The sequence below is a fragment of the Acipenser ruthenus genome, chromosome 7, assembly GCF_902713425.1.
Source record: "Acipenser ruthenus chromosome 7, fAciRut3.2 maternal haplotype, whole genome shotgun sequence".
Taxonomy (NCBI): Eukaryota; Metazoa; Chordata; class Actinopteri; order Acipenseriformes; family Acipenseridae; genus Acipenser; species Acipenser ruthenus.
In genome coordinates this window covers 31,110,844-31,134,297 of record NC_081195.1, presented here as the reverse complement: position 1 = coordinate 31,134,297, position 23,454 = coordinate 31,110,844, and the positions used below count along the sequence as shown (strand labels likewise).

The 23,454-nt window shown below is 39.4% G+C and overlaps 1 protein-coding gene across 1 annotated transcript in view; it reads right to left on the bottom strand.

Moving 5' to 3' along the window:
- Positions 1 to 344: 344 nt before the first annotated feature.
- Positions 345 to 23,454, bottom strand: part of LOC117414931 (DENN domain-containing protein 11-like) — a 54,310-nt gene continuing 31,200 nt past the window's right edge. The window contains exons 4-9 of the mRNA XM_034024787.3: positions 21,770 to 21,923; positions 9,643 to 9,781; positions 8,909 to 9,040; positions 4,126 to 4,276; positions 3,026 to 3,094; positions 345 to 2,330 (exon numbers count right to left, since the gene is read on the bottom strand). Coding sequence (XP_033880678.1) covers positions 2,135 to 2,330; positions 3,026 to 3,094; positions 4,126 to 4,276; positions 8,909 to 9,040; positions 9,643 to 9,781; positions 21,770 to 21,923 — 841 coding nt within the window. The 3' untranslated portion in view covers positions 345 to 2,134. The remainder of the gene's footprint in view (positions 2,331 to 3,025; positions 3,095 to 4,125; positions 4,277 to 8,908; positions 9,041 to 9,642; positions 9,782 to 21,769; positions 21,924 to 23,454) is intronic.

The following is a 23,454-nucleotide window of genomic DNA, read 5'->3' as shown; positions in this document are numbered from 1 at the left end:
AACAGCAATGACTGTCACTTCAGAGACCAGATCAGTTGACAATACCACTTCCCCACAGGGAGAGCATCAAGAAATAAATATATTGTTTTTTTCTTAAAACATTAAATAAATATGTTTTCCCTTGATATATATATATATATATATATATATATATATATATATATATATATATATATATATATATATATATATATATTTATATTCACAAAAGCTTGTTCCAACAAGTCTCCCCAAGGTACTTTACAGTTCTTTTGTGCTGCTTGTACAAGGTATTTTAGAAAGTTGGTACACATCACATTTTGTTACGGAGTCAAAGGGTCAATTTATTATTATTTTTTTCAAGATTGTTTTAAAGAAACCCCAGAAATGAAGATATGATCCTGACTTTCCCAGGAAGGAAAATGGTCCAAGATAAGAATCTTTCCTACAAGTGACATCCATAAATTAAATATTTACTATGGAAGTTATTTTAACCTCTGATGGAACTACCATAGGGTTTATTTTCAGTAATGGACTAGTCTGTTGTAGGGATGGGGCGAATACAGCGGTTCCGGATAATTTTCCTTTAAGGTCTCACTGAAGCGACACATTTCATTTGAAAGCCGGTTAAACTTTTAAATCACACAATTAGGTTGTGCTCCAAAGTGCTTTCAATTAAAAACACATTGTCACCTTTTAATCTGTAGACAGGTGAGTTTCGCGTGGCCGAAGCAGATCCACATTATAAACACATAAGCATAACAATAGTGTGTAACATCTTCAGGTAGGGTTTAAAAAAAATAAAAAATAAACTGAACCGACATTTAATTTGAACATGGTGACGCTCTTGAATTATGTCATTAGGTTCTGCAGAGTGCTTTCCATTCAAAGGGAATTGTCGGCTTTTAACTGGCCAGTTATCATCGTGTATGTTTTGCCTCATCTCAATTTAAAACTTTTAAATCTCAACATCAACAGATCGAAGAATTGTAACAAGATGGATTTTTTTAAACCCTACCTGAAGACGTTACACACTATTGTTATGCTTATGTGTTTATAATGTGGATCTGCATCGGCCACGCGAAACTCATCTGTCTACAGATTAAAAGGCGACAATTTGTTTTTAATTGAAAGCACTTTGGAGATTATACACACAGCACAACATAATTGTGTGATTTAAAAGTGTAACCGGCTTTCAATTGAACTGTGTTGGTTCAGTGAGACCTTAAAGGAAAATTATTCGGAAATGCTGTATTCGTCCCATCCCTAGTCTGTTGCAATATTATTTTTCTATGTGTACTGAATGAGGTCCACTTGTGCAATTTTGCTAGCTTTTAATGCTTTGCATCCATTTTTAAAACAACATCATACTTATACAATATATACATACTTCGTGATGCATCACATCTTGCAATGCTAATCAACAAACTGAACACTGAAGTTGTTTAACAATGGCGCTCACATTAAGCAAATTACCCCAAAAACAGCCTGCATAGGATTCGATACACAGGAAAGAAATATGAATGTAACAATAAACAATTTCTACAAATGTAAGCTTAGTTAGTTAAAACAGCTTTCATAGCAAATATTTTATTTTTGGCCGTCACTCGTAGGCAAATGTATCATATTGTAGACCTTTGCTTTTTCTTTTTCTAAAACAGTCATGTGCAAATGTATTAGAACACCTCAACAGTTGTCATTTATATCCTTTATATATGTACCTGCATGAAAACCTCTGGGGGTGAGAATTTCAATTTTTTGTCAGTAATCAGTGATATAGAACAATAGGCACTCATGTGGAAATGTTCGACCACTTTGTGATTTAATTAGACATCTTAAACACCTTCTAAGTCTCGTGCATTTTATCATTTGTGGCTATGTATTCCTTTTCTCTTACCATTATAAATTAATTGCATGTGTAGCCTATTAAAGTCATCATTTAAATTAGACAATCACTAATTTGCCTATTTTGACAATTTTCCAAGACGTTCATTACAGTGGTCTGATTTCATATGCACAACAAATCAAAACAACAGAAGCAAAGGGGTGTTCTAATACATTTGCACACTACTGTATATCCAATAGCTTTGTGGATACAGGTCACAGACACTGAGCCACAGTCACACAGAGGCACACAGGCGGACAGCCCCTCAGCTCAGGGGCAGCAGGGGTTGTCTATGACCAGCATGACATCGATGCCGTACACCTCCAGCAGGTCGATGAGGAAGCTGCGGTCTCCCTGGGGGTCCAGCCCCATCCCCCGCATGTGCTCCTCCGTCAGCGTCTTGTCCTGGCTGGCCGACACCTCCGACAGTATCTGGAATATCCGGTTATTCTGCTCCATGAAAAACCTGGAATGCAGGGCATGTCAAAATACAAAACACAAAACCAATCACATGAAAGTCATTAATATATTCTGTAACACATTGATCACAAAATGGTGGTGCCAGAAAACCCCTAAAGTGTGATTACAGTAGGAACGCCTCCACTAAGTCCCCCGTTGCTGAAGGATAATACAGCGATGTCGTTGACATTAGATCAAATTAGTGCAGTATCATTAAAAAGCAAGTCACGATGCTCTAAAATCACTGTAATCACATGGAAAACTGACATAATGTACATGCCAACAGACGTCCACATGCAGATTCTGATACATTAATTGGACAAACAGTTCTCGAGATATAGGAAAGATCTATAAAGTGTGACCAAAGTGCATATTGCAGGCTCCACTATATCCAGGATAATAACTACAACATGGGGGTTTAATGATCTACATAGTGGCTAAAAACACTATATATGATTAAACAAAAAAATCGATATGAAAATCAGGTTTGTAAACTTAGAACAAGGGTATTACAATCTGCCACATGCGCTTCAATTAGAAGTCTTGTTTGAAGACACTGAGACTCTTCTCAAGAAATTGTATAGTTTCTTTTAGTAAGTCAATAAATTAATTGGGCATTATTGATATTTTTACAATAATTTATTGCTCTTCCAACCACACACAGCATTGCATGACCCTCCCATGTAAACCACAGCTACTTACAGAATGAAGAGGTCCTCTTCATTGGAGCTACAGTCCCGGTCTACCTCCTGGGAGTAGAGCAGCATCTGCCTGTAGGGAAAAGCCCAAGGGCAGGAGCTTGTTAAACACAACCCAGTTACTGTACAACCACCTTCCATGTGCATTTCAATTCCACTGCGCTTGTGGGACAGGATCAGGCCGTGCATATAGAGTACATTAATTATTTCATTACAAAAGACGATTTAAATATATTTTGTCCACTTCTGTTCAGCAGAAACCTGGTGTAGCAAATACTACTGGTTAGATCAGCCAAAGTGTCTTTATATTAGTAAGCGCCAGCCTCATCTGGAGCACTGCAATATATTGCCAGGAATACCAAAGGAAACTTGATCCAAAGTGGCAATCACTCGATGGTGCTGGATCTCACTTCTCTGAAGGTGTGGCTGATCTAGGAGAGCAGCTTCTGAACTCTGGAGAAAGCCCCTTAACAAAGACTCATCAAAAAATGAAAAAAAATACCAGTGTTTGAGCAATTTCAATAAGAACCACTCAGAACAACTGCAAAAGGTCAAAAGGAAAGAGGACGGTATAAAAAAAGTAAAGTGTCATTTGAAGCTATTTACTTTTACGTTTTTTATGCATTATTCAGCAAACGTGAATCAGAAGCATCTCTCATTTATATTTAAAGCGTACTTTGCCCAAATTTATAATATTCAGCAGTAGGCTGCTGTACATTTTCTATTTGATTCCTTCATATTATATTATGATATTCAATGACCCTTCACATGTTGTGTTAATTAAGGTCTGAATTAAATCAAAATGTATGACCTTGCCATTGCCTTTACAGTGGCTATGGCACCGCCATAAGTTTGATATAATCAAGTCCCCAAACGTAAGTACGCCATTTCTAATTAATAGTGATAACAAAAATAGGTTAAACAAATGCAGCAAAGGAATGAACCAATGAACATTTTGGCCATTTATGGCACCCAGGGGAGGATAATGTTTCATGATGTACATAATCTGCAGTGCAGTCTGCACTCCGACTGTTAGTTGTATGAAGATGAAATGTCATTCCAGGGCAGCCCCTACGCAGATTAGCATGTTCTGTGTTCCGGTACCTTTGTTCGCTGAGTTTACGATACTTGTCTCGGTCGGCACCATTTATCCTCAGCAGCGGTTGCAGGTTCTCGTGATGCGTTCTTACATTCTGATTGTCCACATATACATCATACAGACCCTTCTTCTCCTCAAAAATCTTCTCTGTCGTACCTGAGAAAAAAACAGATGCCAACTTATGAAAAGAGAAAATAGTAGCATGTGCCGAGCGTAGAGAGGCAGACATTTCTGCTGCTAGCCCCTAGAAATTAAAAGGTTCTTAAGCTCTGGCAAGCCAATTACCTCAATTTTGCTGTTCAATTTATAATTTTGCTAATTGTAAACACACTGCATTTAGAAATTAAAAAACCTAAATAAAAATATTTCAACACTTTTTTCTTTTTTTTTTAATTTGAAATTCTATTTTTTTTATTAGAAAATTGTGTTTTAGGATCTCTTACTTGTTTTTTACTTACATTGTTACTAGTCTGCAACTATCAAAACATAAAATGCTGTGTAGTATCCAATAATTCATTATTTAAACCTCAAAACCCATTTGCACATACAGTAATGGGAAGTGTCAGATTTTGCCTATTGCTGGTGTTTCTTCGTACCCACATGAGTGACACAGTCATGATGCCCACCATGTTCCACAGAGAAGTCTGTCCTTCAGTATTCACAGTAGACGGGATATGCAGACACTCGACTTCTTTTAATGCATGACTGTTCTGTGGTAAATTCCTCTCGATATTTCTAACAAGCCAACCTCGACCTTTTAGATGGAGGACAGTCACAGTAAAAGTGTTCAAAATCACAGAGGAGGGGGGGGTGTAAAGTTACGTTTTTGTTTGTCTTGAATCCACAACCCTCTCTCCCTCCACATCAACCAAGACCCTTGGTGTCACCCTCCCCCCTCCCCCCTCTTACTATTATTATTTGTTTATTTTATCCTAGGCAACTTACAGAGACTAGGGTGTGTAAACTACGCATCAGCTGCAGAGTCACTTACAATTATGTCTCACCCGAAAGACGGAGCACAAGGAGGTTAAGTGACTTGCTCAGGATCACACAATGAGTCAGTGGCTGAGTTGGGATTTGAACCGGGGACCTCCTGGTTACAAGCACTTTCTTTAACCACTGGACCACACAGCCTCCTCTTAGCACATCTCTACTCTGGCATGCTCCTGTCACTTCTTCCTCAGCAACATATGCAGAATTCGCCCCTTCCTCACTGACTACTCCACACAGCTCCTAGTTCAGGTCCTGGTACTGTCCAGCCTTGACTACTGCAACTCCCTCCTGGCCAGCCTCCCTGCCCCTGCCATCCATCCAGTCCAGCTCATCCAAAACTCTGCTGCTCGCTCTCCTCGTTTCTCCCACACTACACCGCTGCTCCGCTCTCTGCACTGGCTCCCTATCGCTGCTCGCATCCAATTCAAAACTCTTGTCCTCACCTATCGCTGTCTTGACCTTTCTGTTCCCTCCTACCTCCAGACTATCATTTCTAATAATAATAATACATGTGCACATATACCACCACTAAACACTATTTACAGGGTCCACCCCAACTTCCAACTAACAGCTCAAAGGCATTAGTCTCTTGGCAAAGGTAAGTATATATCTTTTTAGGATTAGTGTTACCACCCCCTGGTGGTAAAAGCTGGTATACCATTCTCTGCGATTAGAGTTCAACGGTCCACCCGCTGGGCTACCCTGGAACCTTGACTTCTTCACGGACCAACCAGGTAAGTAATAGGTTAAAGCTTGTTTCTTGTTCAATGTTTCCGGTGATTGCAGGGTGCTGATTGTGGTTTCCTTTCTCTTCCACAGGTTCCTGAGAAATAAAACAGTCCAATCCCAACAATGTAGTTTGTCTTTTCTTTGTCTTTGCTTCTGCACTTAACACCCAAAAACCATGCCAGTATTACCAATACAAATAGTATCAAATGTGAGGTTCAGAGTGGTAGTCACACTGTTTGCCTTGGTAAACCGACAGGTCCCGTGTGTCTTCTCCAGTGATGCTCAGTCTGGACTCCTTGTTTGTCATGGCTCCCTGCCTGACACTTTCAACACTCTTTCAGACAGGCCTTGAAAAGACCAGGTCCGCTGTTTTTTTTTCTTCTTTTTTTCCTTCTCAGACAACTCACACATTTCAAATTTAAGTTACTCTGCATTTTCATGGTTTATTTGCGCTAATAATACACAATTGTAAGCTAACCAAAACAACAAACAATACAGCCTCAGTATTTTCTTCTTGGGTCTCAACGGTAAGTTTTGTCTGCACCCTGCATCCACCGCAGCTCTTCTGGCTTGCCTCCCCCTTCTGAGCCCTGCCAGTTTCCTTTATTCTTAATATGGGTGGGACTTCCTGTCCCCAAACCCAATCTCTGCCTGGCTGGCTGGCTCAGAAGCTAGCCATTAAACCACTGGCCCTATTCACAAAGCTCACCTGTGACTGATTTAAAAGACTTCTTAAAGGTTGTTTTGATTAATTAAATAATGTTTGCTATTCAAGAATGTTTACTAGACTCTTGTTGCATTCTTTAACAATTAAATCTTTCATGAACATCAAATGTCATTTAATTCATGTCCTCATGGCCTTGATTTTAATTACTGCTCATTCCAAGTTATTATTCTGACAGTTGGAAGAGTGGTTCATAAGCTATACTTAAAATCTCTATTCACTAAATCTCTATTGACGTACATAGGTAACACACATTTCTAGAGTGTTGAAAGATACATTTTTTGTATTAAATTCTACTACATTGCTTAGCGGATGCGGAACTTCATATAGGTAAAGTAATTCTTCAAATTAAGCTGTTTAATGTGGCTTAATCCTTTGCAGTCCTATGTTGGACCAGGTCCGACATTACAATTATTCCTTTCCGGTCCGATGTCGGACCCTGTCCAACATCATCAAAAAGACGTCAAGCACAGGTCTCTAGCTGTTTTTTCTCCAGGAAAAAAAGGAGGGGGATCTGAGCAATACACATAGTCCTTTCACCACAGACATAACACGGACATAAACAAACAAGATAGCTGCTTCCGCTTTACTTTTTGAGATGTTATAGTAATAAAATAATGACTTGGATAGCATTATTGAGGAGTTTGGCGATATGGGGTGGGGCTGGAGATGCAGTACTGAGTGTCCTGTTGCTATGCAATGCCTTTTAAACCTGTTTTACTGTGAATAAAATTACTTTTAAACAGCGTGTGTAAAATAAACCGTGCATGTGAAAATAAATTGGACCTTACGCGCCTGACAGGTGCTGAATAAATGGACCACAAAGGGTTCAACATACTTTTCCATACATTGTACTTGGTATTGCATCAGTGGAATAACCACTTGTACTCCATGAATGCTCGTGGAGTATCTTTTATATATGTGTACTGTGAGGAAAGGATTGCGTCGCCTTTAAGAAATGGCGGCGCTAAGGAAGAAACTACACAACCCAGAAATCCGAGTGTCAATTAATGGGGTGGGGTTTCTGGGTTTAAAAAGGAACAGGGCAGAGCCATAGAGGAGAGAAGTGTGGGGAATACGGCCTGGTTGTGCTGAAAGGAAATAGCGTGCAAGCTCCAGTGTGTTGGGAAACAACTAAAAAGAAAGAGATCACAAGGTAAAGCTATCGTTTGTGTTAAAATACAGTCGGCGTTTAGTTTTTTTCAAAGTGCGGTTTTTCCTCTTGTTGAGGTAGCCTTTTGTTTGTTAAAGCTTATTTTTATTTTCTGTTGTCGGGGTGCGAGATAGTGTACTCCGTAGCAATTTAAAAGAGACCCGCGGTATTCTGTGCTATGCGGTTGTGCACCGCCACAACCATAGTATGTTGTGCTATATGCTTTATAACCCGGAGAGGTATTGGTTATTTACGTGGTGCTGAGACAGTAAATAATAACCAGAAAGAACGGGCTTGTGAGACTGGAAGTGCAAGACATTGTTTATTCATAACACAGACACAAGATACTTTGCATATAATGAATACAGGAAAAATGGACACTGGCTTTTAGAAGAAGCACAATTTACTTTTGTGGATGACCGGGAGTTGGCTGCAGGAGTTCTCTCTCCACAGCCCGGATATAACTTGTTTTATCCTTGTTCACTTCTCTGGACGTCTGGGGTTATCACTGTTGTGTTCTTGGAAGTCTTCATTAAAAACAGATCCATTCTTCTACTTACCTGTGTTACAGGACCACTCCAGCAGAGGGAGCCTGTCTTGTTCTTACCTGTGTTACAGTACTACTCCAGCAGAGGGAGCCTGTCTTGTTCTTACCGGTGTTACAGGACTACTCCAGCAGAGGGAGCCTGTCTTGTTCTTACCTGTGGTACAGGACTACTCCAGCAGAGGGAGCTCAACCTACACCTACCGGTGACTCAGGCTAGCTCTAGGGAGGAGAGCTGGCCCTGTTCTTACCCGCGGGCTGACTCACTTCAGTCGGAGGATCCTTGGACTTCTTTTGCTATCTCCCTATCCTGATATAGCTAGAGAGGGTTGAAGAAGTGAGTTAGTCAGTGGCCCGTACAGGGCGAGAACCGTGACAGAAACTGTTTATTTTATGTAAATATTGTAAATAAAAATTACTTGCCTGCAAACGTATTGAGTCTGTGCCAGTTGGTGGAACGGGAAAGCAACGGTTCAGCAGCACGTGTCTACTGGATCGTTTACAGTACAAATGGACGGGTACTAGCAGCAGTGTATTTAATAGGAAGGTGCATATAATTAGCAGCCATCAAAGTAGCACCAACAAAGGAGTAATGTGCTGGTGTGTCTTTGTTAAGTTAGAAGCTCAGTGCATTTCTGTACTCACAGGCTACATACGAGACCTCATTCTCCAGCACTTCGATGTCAGCCACGTTGATGTAGAAGAACGGCCGAAACTCTGGCACAGAGACCCCGATTCCGGGAAGGGACACATTCGCCAGACTGCAGCAGCCGTACACTGAGAGGAAGACCAGACTTTATCACTGTGCTCTCCTTTATTTCACTGCACATAAAACAAGAATAATTCACTAATATTGCTCCTTTTAATGTAATTTCCATCTAATACAAACTTTCTGATACAAGCCAACACATACAAAATATCTGATAAAGGAGACATTTCAGTATCAAATCAATATCAGGGCCTATTATATATAATAGGGAGGCTGTATGGTCCAGTGGTTAAAGAAAAGGGCTTGTAACCAGGAGGTCCCCGGTTCAAATCCCACCTCAGCCACTGACTCACTGTGTGACCCTGAGCAAGTCACTTAACCTCCTTGTGCTCCGTCTTTCGGGTGAGACATAATTGTAAGTGACTCTGCAGCTGATGCATAGTTCACACACCCTAGTCTCTGTAAGTCGCCTTGGATAAAGGTGTCTGCTAAATAAACACATAATAATAATAATAATAATAATAATAATAATAATAATAATAATAATAATAATAATAATAATAATAATACATTACATAAATATACAAATGTGATTGGAAGATGTTTGCTCTGTAAGAACTTAACAACAACTCAACCCTCCCACACTGCACTTGTTTAAAGGTCCTCCTACCCCTGTAACAGACGACCCCCACAGGAGGAGGAGAGAAGATGAGGATGCGTTTCCGGAGCAGGGCGAATTTCCACAGGACGATCATCTGCTCCCCGAAGAACTTAATGAACTGGGACATGCAGCCGGCCGGGTGTGTGATCTGTTGGGAGAGACGTTTAAAACCCTTTTAAAATGTGTTGCTAGGACAGTACAGTGAGGTTATGAAGGTGTGCCAAAACATCACACACTGACTGCCTCCCAGTGCTCAGCTCTTACCACTTAAGCACGTGTAACCCTGTTACAATTCTTATGTACAGAAGGCAATGGGATTAGGAAATGAGTGTTAACAGGAAGTCCCGCCTTGATTGACGGTAGACACCCTGAGAAGGAGATGAGAGCGTCCATTTTGTAAAAGTCGCATGGGGAACTCGAGATTCTTGATTGCTGGACCAACTAAAGTTTATCTCACTCTAAAAAGCTTTTGAAGAAGTCTTTAGACCACAGACCGATGACGATTTTCTTTTAAAGAGGAAAAAAAACCCTGGTGAGTTTCTACATATGTATTATTGAAACGAGACTGTTTAATTGTCTAACGTGGTATTGAAAAAAAAAATACTGACGCAAAACTGGTATCTGTATTAAAGATAAGGAAAGTATATATATATTTTTATTTTATAAAAATATAAAATAAGAGTATATTTAAACGGTTGATATTTGCAAGGGTATTGAATTCAATTGTGTTTGTATAAAAAAAAAACTAAAAAAACCTAAATGGTGTATTTTTATATATATATACATATATATGATAAATATATAAATTCAATTGATATTGATATACCGATTTTCAAATTACTTTAAGCAAGTTAATTTTGTAAATGGGATAAAAGAAAATATCTGATAACTGTGCAGTGCATATAAAAAAAAAACACTTACAAATTATGTAAATAGCAGATCTGTTGTAGACAAAGACAGCAATGGAGGTTAAAAGCTTGTGTTAAACGTTGCATAGCAATATGTTTTATTAAAAATATATATATATATATAAATATATATATTAAGCTAAAGAGCAGTTCATGTTATTTTGTATGTATGCTAAAGGAAAGTGTTCATTTAAAAATTAAGCGCAACTGAAATTGTGTTGCTGAATTGCAGTAGTAGTTTTTTGTTTAAAAGAAAGCTGCAGTTATTGCAGTAGTTATAGCGTCTTAAAAAAAAAGACAAATTGCTGAATGTACATAAATGCTGTAATTGGTTATTGTTCTGTGAATTTTGAACCCTGTTAGAATGACTCTCAATTTTCTGACTTAGGTCGGGTTTTTTTTTTCTGGAGTTGAATTCTCCTGCAAAGGAGTGACGAGCCTACCTTATTGAAGATACACTGAAGATTTCTACCCTGGAATTTATTATTTTTTTCCCCTTTTCCTGGAATTTCTTTTGGATTTCAAGGGACTGTTTCATTCTTCTCGAAGTTCTAAAGAGTGGTAGGAATATCGACTCATACTACATACACACCAACAAGGACATTGGTTTTAATTAGAACTTCTTATTCCAAACTAACTGTATTATTTTAGACAAGAGGTACTGAATATATGTTTATATGGTACACCTTTCTGTCTTAATAAATGTATGCTAGCTGTTAAAAAAAAAAAAACACTGAACATTCTTTTGTTAATTTCTCGTTATACTAACCGCTCATACGAATCTAGAATTATAAGTAGCCAAAGGTGGGTTACATAAATTTTGGCGAGCCAGCCAGGAGAGGGTTACTAGAATAATTTGAAGTGTGAATAATTGACAATTGTCATAAAACATATATGCTCAGTGTGTTTTGCTTAAGCAGCCGACTGACCCCAATAATTGTGCTACTCATATTACATGTGTTACCCTTCTGAAGTGTTTCATTGTAAGGAAACTCACCAGAGGCACAGTTAATTTTGCAATTAATAATATCTAGCTATTAATTAAGAAAATGAATACCATAGATAAAGAGAATATCAAAATCCCTAATTCTGTTATAGTTAGTGGACTGACTAGCACTGATTTGGATGAAGAAATAGCTGATTTCCTAAAAGCTTATGGATCAATTTCAAGAGTAATAAAAGTCACTGATCTTGATCCTGAGTTTAGTGGACAGGTCATTGTTGAATATGAGCATGGGCTTGCAATCCAAGCTCTTGACCCTGATCTACCATGCCACAGGACAAGTTCTATTGATCCATGCATCACTTACCACCTGAGGACCTTGACGAGTGTTTACACAAGTAAAATTGGTGACAATACAACACGATCTTACCTCCGTGAATTACAGGGAATAGCAAAATTGAGTGGTTTAAGTTTTGAAGATGTCCTACAAAAAGAACTAGCGAGGATGCAAGGTTCCATAGGAGCATCAACTGACAGCAGTGAAGAAGCTGCAGTGCATAGCCCATCATCAAAACCTGATGATCTGTTATTGGCAGTGCCACCCAGTGTTAGCCCCCGTGCTGGGCTGACAGCAGTGCCCATCCTAAGGGACCCCCTTACTGATGTAACCCACACTCCATTAAAGCTCGGGGATGTCGCTAATAGACCCATTTTATTGAATTCTGATCAAATGAACCCTCCTGAAGTCCAAAGATTAGTAGTGGAGCATATTGTAAAGAGTGGGGAAGTTGCATCTCAATTCCCCGCACCTACTAAGCTTAGAACCTTCTCGGGTAAATGCCCACGGCCAAACCATGAAGTTGACTATGACACATGGCGCAACAGTGTTGTGCTGCTATTGAAAGACCCTACTGTTTCAGATGTGCATCGAGCCAGAAGGATTTTAGAGAGTCTTCTACCTCCAGCAATTGAAATTGTTAAGCCCTTAGGAGCAGAAGCAACTCCAAGAGCCTATTTAGATCTTTTGGATTCTGCTTTTGGTACTGTTGAGGACGGAGATGAGCTCTTTGCTAAGTTTCTAAATACACACCAAAATGTTGGGGAGAAACCCTCTGATTACTTACACAGACTGCAAACGATATTGATTGCCGCAGTGAAAAGAGGTGGCATTGTTCCAGGCGAATCTAACCGACAGTTGCTAAAACAGTTTTGCAGAGGGTGCTGGGACAATTCGTTTATTGTTAACCTTCAACTGGAGCAGAAAAAAAATGCACCACCTTTGTTTTCAGAGCTTTTGTTTCTGCTACGCACTGAGGAGGATAGACAAGCTGCAAAAGTTAGCAGAATGAAGCAACACCTTGGAATTTCTAGAACAAAAACAATATCTAACCCCCAGTCTGTATATGCTTCCTATTTAAATGAACATGACATTACTGATCATGGTCCCGAGGTCTTTCCAATTGGGACTGAAGAACTAAAGAAACAAATTGCTGACCTTCAGAAACAGCTAACAAGTTTGAAAGCTGCAAATGACGAGAGTTGCAAGAAAGCTTCTCACAAGGCGTCCCAACAAAGGGGTGAACAAGCACCAAGAAATGGTGGCTGTAGGAAGCCATGAGCAAAGTGCAGTAGCAGATGGGAAACCCAGACCATGGTACTGTTTTAAGTGTGGGAAAGATGGACACATTGCGAGGTCTTGTAGCGATGTACCTAATGCATTGCTTGTTGAAATGAAAAATAAGGAATTGAGAGAGAAGCAGCGTTCTTGGGAAGCCCAGCACAGCTTCTCTAACTCTCCACATTTAAACTAGGATCAGTTTCTGTTGAGGGACAAACAGGAACTTGTCAACCATCACGTCCCCACCAAGGAAAAAAACACAGATCGACGATACATTCGCATCTTGCACAGCAAGAAGTCAAACTGCCTAAAGGGTTGGTTGGTCCAAAATGTACAGCTAGTATCCGTGTAGCTGGTGTAGCTTGTAATTGCCTTCTAGATACGGGGTCACAGGTCAGCACTCTATCATTGTTGTTTTATCAGAAGAATTTGCCAAACCATAAAATTTGGCCTTTGAACAATCTTCTAGAAGTTGAGGGGGCAAATGGTCAGTCTGTCCCATATTTGGGATATGTTGAAGTAAACATGACATTTCCTAAGGCGATTACAGGGATCGAAACCAAAATTTTAACTCTAGTAGTTCCTGACCTTCGCTCAAATAGCCAACTGCCTATATTGATTGGAACGAACACCCTTGATGTACTATATGAGCAGTGCTGTGAAAGAAGAACTATTAAAAATAGCTCAGCTCTCTATGGCTATAAGGGGATCCTGAAAACTCTTAAGTTGAGAAGGAACCAGAACAGCAGTGGCAGACTTGGATGGGTGAAGTGGCGAAGCAACAAACAGAAGGTCATTCCCGCAGGTCAGAAAGTTCTCTTAGAAGGCTTTGCGTGTGTGAACAGCATAAACACTGAAAAGTGGGCATTATTAGAACAGCCACACTGGTCTTCTTTACCAGGTGGGCTTTTCCTGAGTAGCTGTCTTCTCTCTCTACCAACACACCCTCCATATACAGTGCCTTGCGAAAGTATTCGGCCCCCTTGAACTTTGCGACCTTTTGCCACATTTCAGGCTTCAAACATAAAGATATGAAACTGTAATTTTTTGTGAAGAATCAACAACAAGTGGGACACAATCATGAAGTGGAACGAAATTTATTGGATATTTCAAACTTTTTTAACAAATAAAAAACTGAAAAATTGGGCGTGCAAAATTATTCAGCCCCCTTAAGTTAATACTTTGTAGCGCCACCTTTTGCTGCGATTACAGCTGTAAGTCGCTTGGGGTATGTCTCTATCAGTTTTGCACATCGAGAGACTGAAATTTTTGCCCATTCCTCCTTGCAAAACAGCTCGAGCTCAGTGAGGTTGGATGGAGAGCATTTGTGAACAGCAGTTTTCAGTTCTTTCCACAGATTCTCGATTGGATTCAGGTCTGGACTTTGACTTGGCCATTCTAACACCTGGATATGTTTATTTGTGAACCATTCCATTGTAGATTTTGCTTTATGTTTTGGATCATTGTCTTGTTGGAAGACAAATCTCCGTCCCAGTCTCAGGTCTTTTGCAGACTCCATCAGGTTTTCTTCCAGAATGGTCCTGTATTTGGCTCCATCCATCTTCCCATCAATTTTAACCATCTTCCCTGTCCCTGCTGAAGAAAAGCAGGCCCAAACCATGATGCTGCCACCACCATGTTTGACAGTGGGGATGGTGTGTTCAGGGTGATGAGCTGTGTTGCTTTTACGCCAAACATAACGTTTTGCATTGTTGCCAAAAAGTTCGATTTTGGTTTCATCTGACCAGAGCACCTTCTTCCACATGTTTGGTGTGTCTCCCAGGTGGCTTGTGGCAAACTGTAAATGACACTTTTTATGGATATCTTTAAGAAATGGCTTTCTTCTTGCCACTCTTCCATAAAGGCCAGATTTGTGCAGTATACGACTGATTGTTGTCCTATGGACAGAGTCTCCCACCTCAGCTGTAGATCTCTGCAGTTCATCCAGAGTGATCATGGGCCTCTTGGCTGCATCTCTGATCAGTCTTCTCCTTGTATGAGCTGAAAGTTTAGAGGGACGGCCAGGTCTTGGTAGATTTGCAGTGGTCTGATACTCCTTCCATTTCAATATTATCGCTTGCACAGTGCTCCTTGGGATGTTTAAAGCTTGGGAAATCTTTTTGTATCCAAATCCGGCTTTAAACTTCTCCACAACAGTATCTCGGACCTGCCTGGTGTGTTCCTTGTTCTTCATGATGCTCTCTGCGCTTTAAACGGACCTCTGAGACTATCACAGTGCAGGTGCATTTATACGGAGACTTGATTACACACAGGTGGATTCTATTTATCATCATTAGCCATTTAGGTCAACATTGGATCATTCAGAGATCCTCACTGAACTTCTGGAGAGAGTTTGCTGCACTGAAAGTAAAGGGGCTGAATAATTTTGCACGCCCAATTTTTCAGTTTTTTATTTGTTAAAAAAGTTTGAAATATCCAATAAATTTCGTTCCACTTCATGATTGTGTCCCACTTGTTGTTGATTCTTCACAAAAAATTACAGTTTCATATATTTATGTTTGAAGCCTGAAATGTGGCAAAAGGTTGCAAAGTTCAAGGGGGCCGAATACTTTCGCAAGGCACTGTAAGTTACCTGTTTTTTTAAAAAATGAGACCGACCATGATGTGATTCTCCCTGCCAGTTGCATCATTGCTGACTTAAATATACCGCATCGTGTGATCAATGGCGCTTTTGGTAAAGGAAATCAGTGTAACAAGACTGATGTTTCACTAGCAACCAGTTACAGTGCATCTGCTAGTCAAAAGAAAACAACTGAGAAGACTGAACTTACTTTTGATTTTGGTGACTCTCCACTACCTGAAGATTGGAAAACCAGAATTTCACAGAAATTGGGTGAGATGTCTGATGTTTTTGCATGTCATGATATGGATTTTGGACACACCTCTAAAGTGAAACATCACATTAAACTTAAAGATGAGACTCCTTTTAAACAGAGACCACGTCCAATCCACCCACAGGATCTTGAGGCTGTCCGGAAACATCTTCAGGAGCTGCTAGATGCAGATGTAATACGAGAATCTGAATCTCCATTCGCATCACCAATTGTGGTGGTTCGAAAGAAGAACGGAGATGTCAGGTTGTGCATTGATTATAGGAAACTGAATCTACAGACTATAAAAGAAGCCTATGCACTACCAAACTTAGAAGAAACTTTCTCTGCTCTAACTGGATCTAAATGGTTTTCCGTTATGGATCTGAAATCAGGATATTACCAGATTGAGTTGGAAGAGGATGACAAGCCAAAATCTGCCTTTGTATGTCCCCTTGGATTCTGGGAATTTAACAGCATGCCTCAAGGAATATCGAATGCTCCCAGTACATTCCAATGTTTAATGGAGAAGTGTATGGGGAACATGAATTTGAAGGAGGTGTTGGTTTTCTTAGATGACCTCATTGTTTTCTCCGAGACACTGGAGGAACATGAAAATAGACTTCTATGTGTCCTACATCGTCTCAAGGAATATGGGTTGAAACTATCACCTGAGAAATGCAAGTTTTTCCAGACATCTGTACGTTATTTAGGACACATAGTGACCCAGAATGGAGTTGAAACTGATCCAGAGAAGGTGTGTGCTTTAAAAACCTGGCCACGGCCCAATAACTTGAAGGAATTAAGATCCTTCCTTGGATTCTCAGGTTATTATCGAAGGTTTGTCAAAGATTATTCTAAGATAGTTAAACCTTTGAATGAGCTGACTTCTAGATACCCTCCCATCAGAAAAGGGAGTAAGAGGACAAAGCCAGGTTGTAAATACTTCAATCCCAAAGAGCCGTTTGCTGATCGCTGGACACCTGCTTGTCAACAAGCGTTTGACTCCATCATTGAAAAACTTACCTCTTCTCCTGTCCTTGGGTTTGCTGATCCAAGACTACCCTACATCCTCCATACAGATGCAAGCACAAGTGGGTTGGGAGCTGCACTTTACCAGGAGCAAGAGGGACAGATGCGTGTCATTGCCTTTGCTAGTAGGGGATTGTCACGAAGTGAAGCCCGGTATCCAGCCCATAAATTGGAATTCCTTGCCCTGAAATGGGCGGCAACAGAAATTTCATGATTACCTGTATGGTGCGCCTTTCTCTGTTATAACTGACAATAACCCGTTAACGTATATATTCACTTCTGCAAAGTTGGATGCAACCAGTTACCGATGGTTGGCTGCTCTTTCTACTTTTTCATTCGACATTAAGTATAGGGCAGGAAAACAAAACATGGATGCAGATGGACTCTCAAGACGACCCCACGGGACCTTGGAGGATGACATTGATTCACAAGAAGAAAGTGACAGAATTCAGCAGTTTACATCCCATCATTTGAGTCCACCAGAGAATGTGAAACTCTTTACGCAAGATGCAATTAGAGCAGTGTGTGATAGACATACCCTTCAGAGAAATGGGGATACAGAAGAAGACAAGTTTAAGCTTATCTTAGTTGAATCCCTTGCTCTTGAACCAGAAGCAGTCCCTGATTGTTTTGATCAAGATGGAGTTAGTGATGGACAGATAACTCTACCAAGGATGTCAAATGTAGATTTGGTTGAGCAACAAAAAGAGGACCCAGTTATTGGAAGAGTTATCGCCTTAATTGAGTCTGGGGATACATTTCCCACAACCTTAAAGTATGAGTCCCCTGATTTGCAATTAATTTTGAGACAATGGAATCGTCTGGAATTGAAACATGGCATATTGTATAGAAGACGTCTGGATGGAAAAGAAGTTTCCTATCAACTTGTTCTACCTGAAAAGTTGAGATCAAGGGTGTTGGAGAGCTTACATGATGAAATGGGACATATGGGTATTGAACGAACTCTTGACCTTGTTAGATCAAGGTTCTATTGGCCGAGGATGGCTGCAGCTGTGGAACAAAAGGTGAAAACTTGTGGTCGATGTGTGAGGAGAAAAGCTCATCCTGAAAAAGCTGCATCTCTGGTGAACATTCGTACCACCAGACCGCTAGAATTAGTTTGTATGGACTTTTTGTCATTGGAGCCTGACAATCGTGACACTAGAAATATCTTGGTCATAACTGACAATTTTACAAAGTATGCTGTTGCCATCCCCACCAGAGATCAAAAGGCAGCAACTGTAGCTAGGAGTCTTTGGGACCATTTCGTTGTTCACTATGGTTTTCCTGAACGTCTACATAGTGACCAAGGACGAGATTTTGAATCCCATACTATACGTGAACTGTGTGCATTTGCTGGAATACGGAAAGTAAGAACCACACCATACCATCCAAGAGGGCATCCCATAGAGCGTTTTAATAGGACGCTTCTGAGTATGCTAGGGACTTTGAAGGAAAAAGAGAAAGCACACTGGCGTGATTTTGTGAAACCATTAGTCCATGCCTATAACTGCACGAAGAATGAGGTGACTGGATTCTCGCCATATGAACTGATGTTCGGAAGACAGCCTAGGTTGCCCATTGACATCGCGTTGGGCCTACAGCCAAGAGGAGTGGAACCCAGGTCACACTCGCAGTATGTTAAAAATATGAGATCATATTTGGAAGAAAGCTACCACATTGCCACAGAGAATGCTTTGAAATCAGCCAAAACGAATAAGAAAATATTTGATAAACTAGTCCGAGAGTCTACTTTGCAAGTAGGAGATAGGATCCTGGTCCGTAATGTCAGTTTATGTGGAAAACAAAAGATTGCAGACAGATGGGGAGCCGACATCCATGTTGTTGTAAAACAAATGGGTGAATTGCCGGTGTATGTGGTCCGACCAGAGAATAAAGACGGGCCTCTCCGAACTCTTCACAGAGATCTTCTGCTGCCCTGTGGGTTTTTGCCTGCACTGGAAGAGAAAGAAACCACCTCTGGGAAGACACCGGTTAGACGACCAAGGACGCGGCAGAATCCTTTCCAGGATGGAGAGAATGAACCGCTACATGTGGAATCTGATGATGAAGATGAATACCCATTGTATTTGCACAAAAATCCCTCAATGAGAGATACAAGAATCATTCAAGTTCATGATTTCTATGACCCAGATAGACCTACAGCTGTACCGATCTCTAGAGAAGAACAAGCGCATGCAGGTTCAAGTTTAAACCCGTATGCTGAAAGTTTTCATCCAAATGCTGCTGAAGCGAGAGAAGACATTGGAGACTTACCTGAAGTGAACCCAACTTCTGCTGAAGAGCAAGAAGATGACATCGGAAACTTGCCTGATATGAATCCAACTAATGATGAGGAGCAAGAAGTTACAGGAAACTTACTGGAAGGCTTAACTGATGTGAATCCAAGTGATGATGATAAAAGAGAAGAGTTTAATGGAACAAGAAACATAGCCATATAAATTGAGACAAAGAATACAGAAGAGAATAATCCACCTTGCTGGGACATTAATGACACTTCTGTACGTCGATCCACGAGGTCGCACAGAGTGCCAGATCGCCTTGAGTACCAAGAACTAGGGAATCCCCTTTCCTCAGTCATACAGTGTGTATTTTATGGATTGAGCACAGCTATTATAAACTCATTAAATGGGTAGGAACATCCTACACATATAAAGAGTCTGATTCCTGATGCCTACCAGGTTGTTTAGGTAATTGCCATGTGAAAATGTGAAGGGACTCACATGTATTCAAGAGGGGAGGATGTAACCCTGTTACAATTCTTATGTACAGAAGGCAATGGGATTAGGAAATGAGTGTTAACAGGAAGTCCCGCCTTGATTGACGGTAGACACCCTGAGAAGGAGATGAGAGCGTCCATTTTGTAAAAGTCGCATGGGGAACTCGAGATTCTTGATTGCTGGACCAACTAAAGTTTATCTCACTATAAAAAGCTTTTGAAGAAGTCTTTAGACCACAGACCGATGACGATTTTCTTTTAAAGAGGAAAAAAAACCCTGGTGAGTTTCTACATATGTATTATTATGAAACGAGACTGTTTAATTGTCTAACATGTGGTATTGAAAAAAAAAATACTGACGCAAAACTGGTATCAGTATTAAAGATAAGGAAAGTATATATATATTTTTATTTTATAAAAATATAAAATAAGAGTATATTTAAACGGTTGATATTTGCAAAGGTATTGAATTCAATTGTGTTTGTATAAAAAAAAAGAAAACCTAAATGGTGTATTTCTATATATATATATATACATATTTATATATACATTATATATATATATATATATATATATATATATATATATATATATATATATATATATATATATATATATAAATTCAATTGATATTGATATACCGATTTTCAAATTACTTTAAGCAAGTTAATTTTGTAAATGGGATAAAAGAAAATATTTGATAACTGTGCAGTGCATATAAAAAAAACGCTTACAAATTATGTAAATAGCAGATCTGTTGTAGACAAAGACAGCAATGGAGGTTAAACGCTTGTGTTAAACGTTGCATAGCAATATGTTTTATTAAAAATATATATATATATAAATATATATATTAAGCTAAAGAGCAGTTCATGTTATTTTGTATGTATGCTAAAGGAAAGTGTTAATTTAAAAATTAAGCGCAACTGAAATTGTGTTGCTGAATTGCAGTAGTAGTTTTTTGTTTAAAAGAAAGCTGCAGTTATTGCAGTAGTTATAGCGTCTTAAAAAAAAAAGACAAATTGCTGAATGTACATAAATGCTGTAATTGGTCATTGTTCTGTGAATTTTGAACCCTGTTAGAATGACTCTCAATTTTCTGACTTAGGTCGGGTTTTTTTTTTTCTGGAGTTGAATTCTCCTGCAAAGGAGTGGTGAGCCTACCTTATTGAAGATACACTGAAGATTTCTACCCTGGAATTTTTTATTTTTTTTTTTCCCTTTTCCTGGAATTTTTTTTGGATTTCAAGGGACTGTTTCATTCTTCTCGAAGTTCTACAGAGTGGTAGGAATATCGACTCATACTACATACACACCAACAAGGACATTGGTTTTAATTAGAACTTCTTATTCCAAACTAACTGTATTATTTTAGACAAGAGGTACTGAATATATGTTTATATGGTAGACCTTTCTGTCTTAATAAATGTATGCTAGCTGTTAAAAAAAAAACACACTGAACATTCTTTTGTTAATTTCTCGTTATACTAACTGCTCATATGAATCTAGAATTATAAGTAGCCAAAGGTGGGTTACATACGCAACCTCTCAGTCCATAGCTCTACTCACTAACACACCCTCAGGTCTAACTACAATGCAACACTGCCACCCAGATCCTCAGGTCTAACCACAATGCACACTTCCACCCAGACCCTCAGGTCTAACCACAATGCAACACTGCCACCCAGATCCTCAGGTCTAACCACAATGCAACACTTCCACCCAGACCCTCAGGTCTAACCACAATGCAACACTGCCACCCAGACCCTCAGGTCTAACCACAATGCAACACTGCCACCCAGACCCTCAGGTCTAACCACAATACAACACTGCCACCCAGATCCTCAGGCCAGGGGTGTCGGAGCCGGGAGGGCCACGGGGGCCAAGGCCCCGTCACTTTTTAACATAAGAAACATGTGCACAGTGGGGTAAAAAGGCGCTCGTACAGCACACAATATTTAATTGCGGTTATACTCTGAGAAAAAAAGAGGCAATAATTAAATCATACAAGCACCTACCTTACTATCCCTAATGTCTAATGATAGTGCAGCTTTCTGTGCCTACCTTCATTTCAGGGTGCATGCATCTGTTGATGGAAGGCAGCCAGTGGACTGGCTGGAGGGAGGTAGCTGCTCCATTCCCAATGGGCAGGACACCCTTCTTGTCTTCATAAAAAGCCTCTAACTGAGTATAGTGCCCCGGAGACTCCAGCTGATGCCTGCAGCAAGACAGTTAAGCATAATTACAATTCAATCTTCCTACAGCTTTAATCTCAAATGGACTTATACCCACATTACTGACCTGTTGCTGTCATCCAATTTTCTATCAGTGATTCATACAACATGACTCTTCTGTCGGCGCATCACTATTGTTCTAAACTCCAGCAGTGGTTATACAACCACAATTAGTTACCGACTACAGCTTTGGTAGCTTTGTCAATGACTTAAGAGAAATTATTCATTTTTATTTAACCCTTTGCAGACAGCCCATTATAATTTCACACAGTCCTGTGACAAGTTATTATTATACAAGTTGTTATTTTTTTTCAAATTATCATAAAAAGCTTAATCAGACTTCAGACAATCAAACACCAGTTAGTCCGGTTTGTAGTTCAAGATCGATATTTTTATTTTGGCGACCACAATGCATTCTACAAGTACAAAGTATTACCTGACAGCATACTAAAATCACCCAGAATGTTTATAAACAAACACAACATTTACTGTAGTGAAATATCTGTGTGGCAAACTTCAGGCATGGTGAACCAATCAAAATGTATTTCACTAAAGCTCCTAACCAATAGAGTTTAGTTTTTGGATGCAGTGCATAATTTCAGTATCTATGGTTGCAGTGTTTACTCAAGATTACCGTAGACCATGGCATCAAAGTGCAATTCTTTACTGGAAATGTTTAGAAATCGTTTTGCAAGACCCAGAACGCTTACTGATCCAAGAAATATGGTAGAAGACATTTTTATAGAAGATGTTGATGGAAAGAATGCCAGAAGGAGAAGAGCATCTCCTGGATTATGAACTTCTTCACACTGATATGAAGATTCTGAAGAGCCTGTGAATGTTCCAGTTCTGCTTGTTTAGTTTTCATTAGATGTTAGTTATGTGAAATAAGCCCTGGTTATAAATATACTAATGTGTGTAAGGATAGTACATTGTCCAATTTTTTAGTGTAGGTTAATGTGTTACGCTTACAATATTGCATCAGACTTTGCTGTTAGTGTTACCTTTTTTTTTTTTTTTTTTTACATTAATAGTCCCTTTTTCATTTTGCCATTTATAAATTTGGTCCTATGTAGTATATTACTTGTATAGCTATTACTTAGTTATTCTAATGTAGTATTTATTTATATTGAAAACGTGTTGTTGTTTAAATATTTTATGGACAAAGTGCACTTTATATTCAAACTAGGTCAGTGTGGGTATACTTGATTATAGAATGAAACTATTGTTTATTTAATAATCTGCAGAGCAACAGCTTTATAGGAATGTATAATTGTGTATATTTTAAGCAGATATGTATACATGCCTGTGGCGGAGTGTCCCGCCCATATATATATATATATATATATGTACACTGTGTTATTATGATTTGTATTATTGTTTGCGGCGCAGATCAATGTGCCTCGTATTTGTTATTGTTTTTATAGTTTAAAAACCTCGTGAGGATGCGTCACTGATCAGCTAGTGATTTATCTGGCTAGCTGACAGTCACGCATCCTTATTAAACTCGTGCAG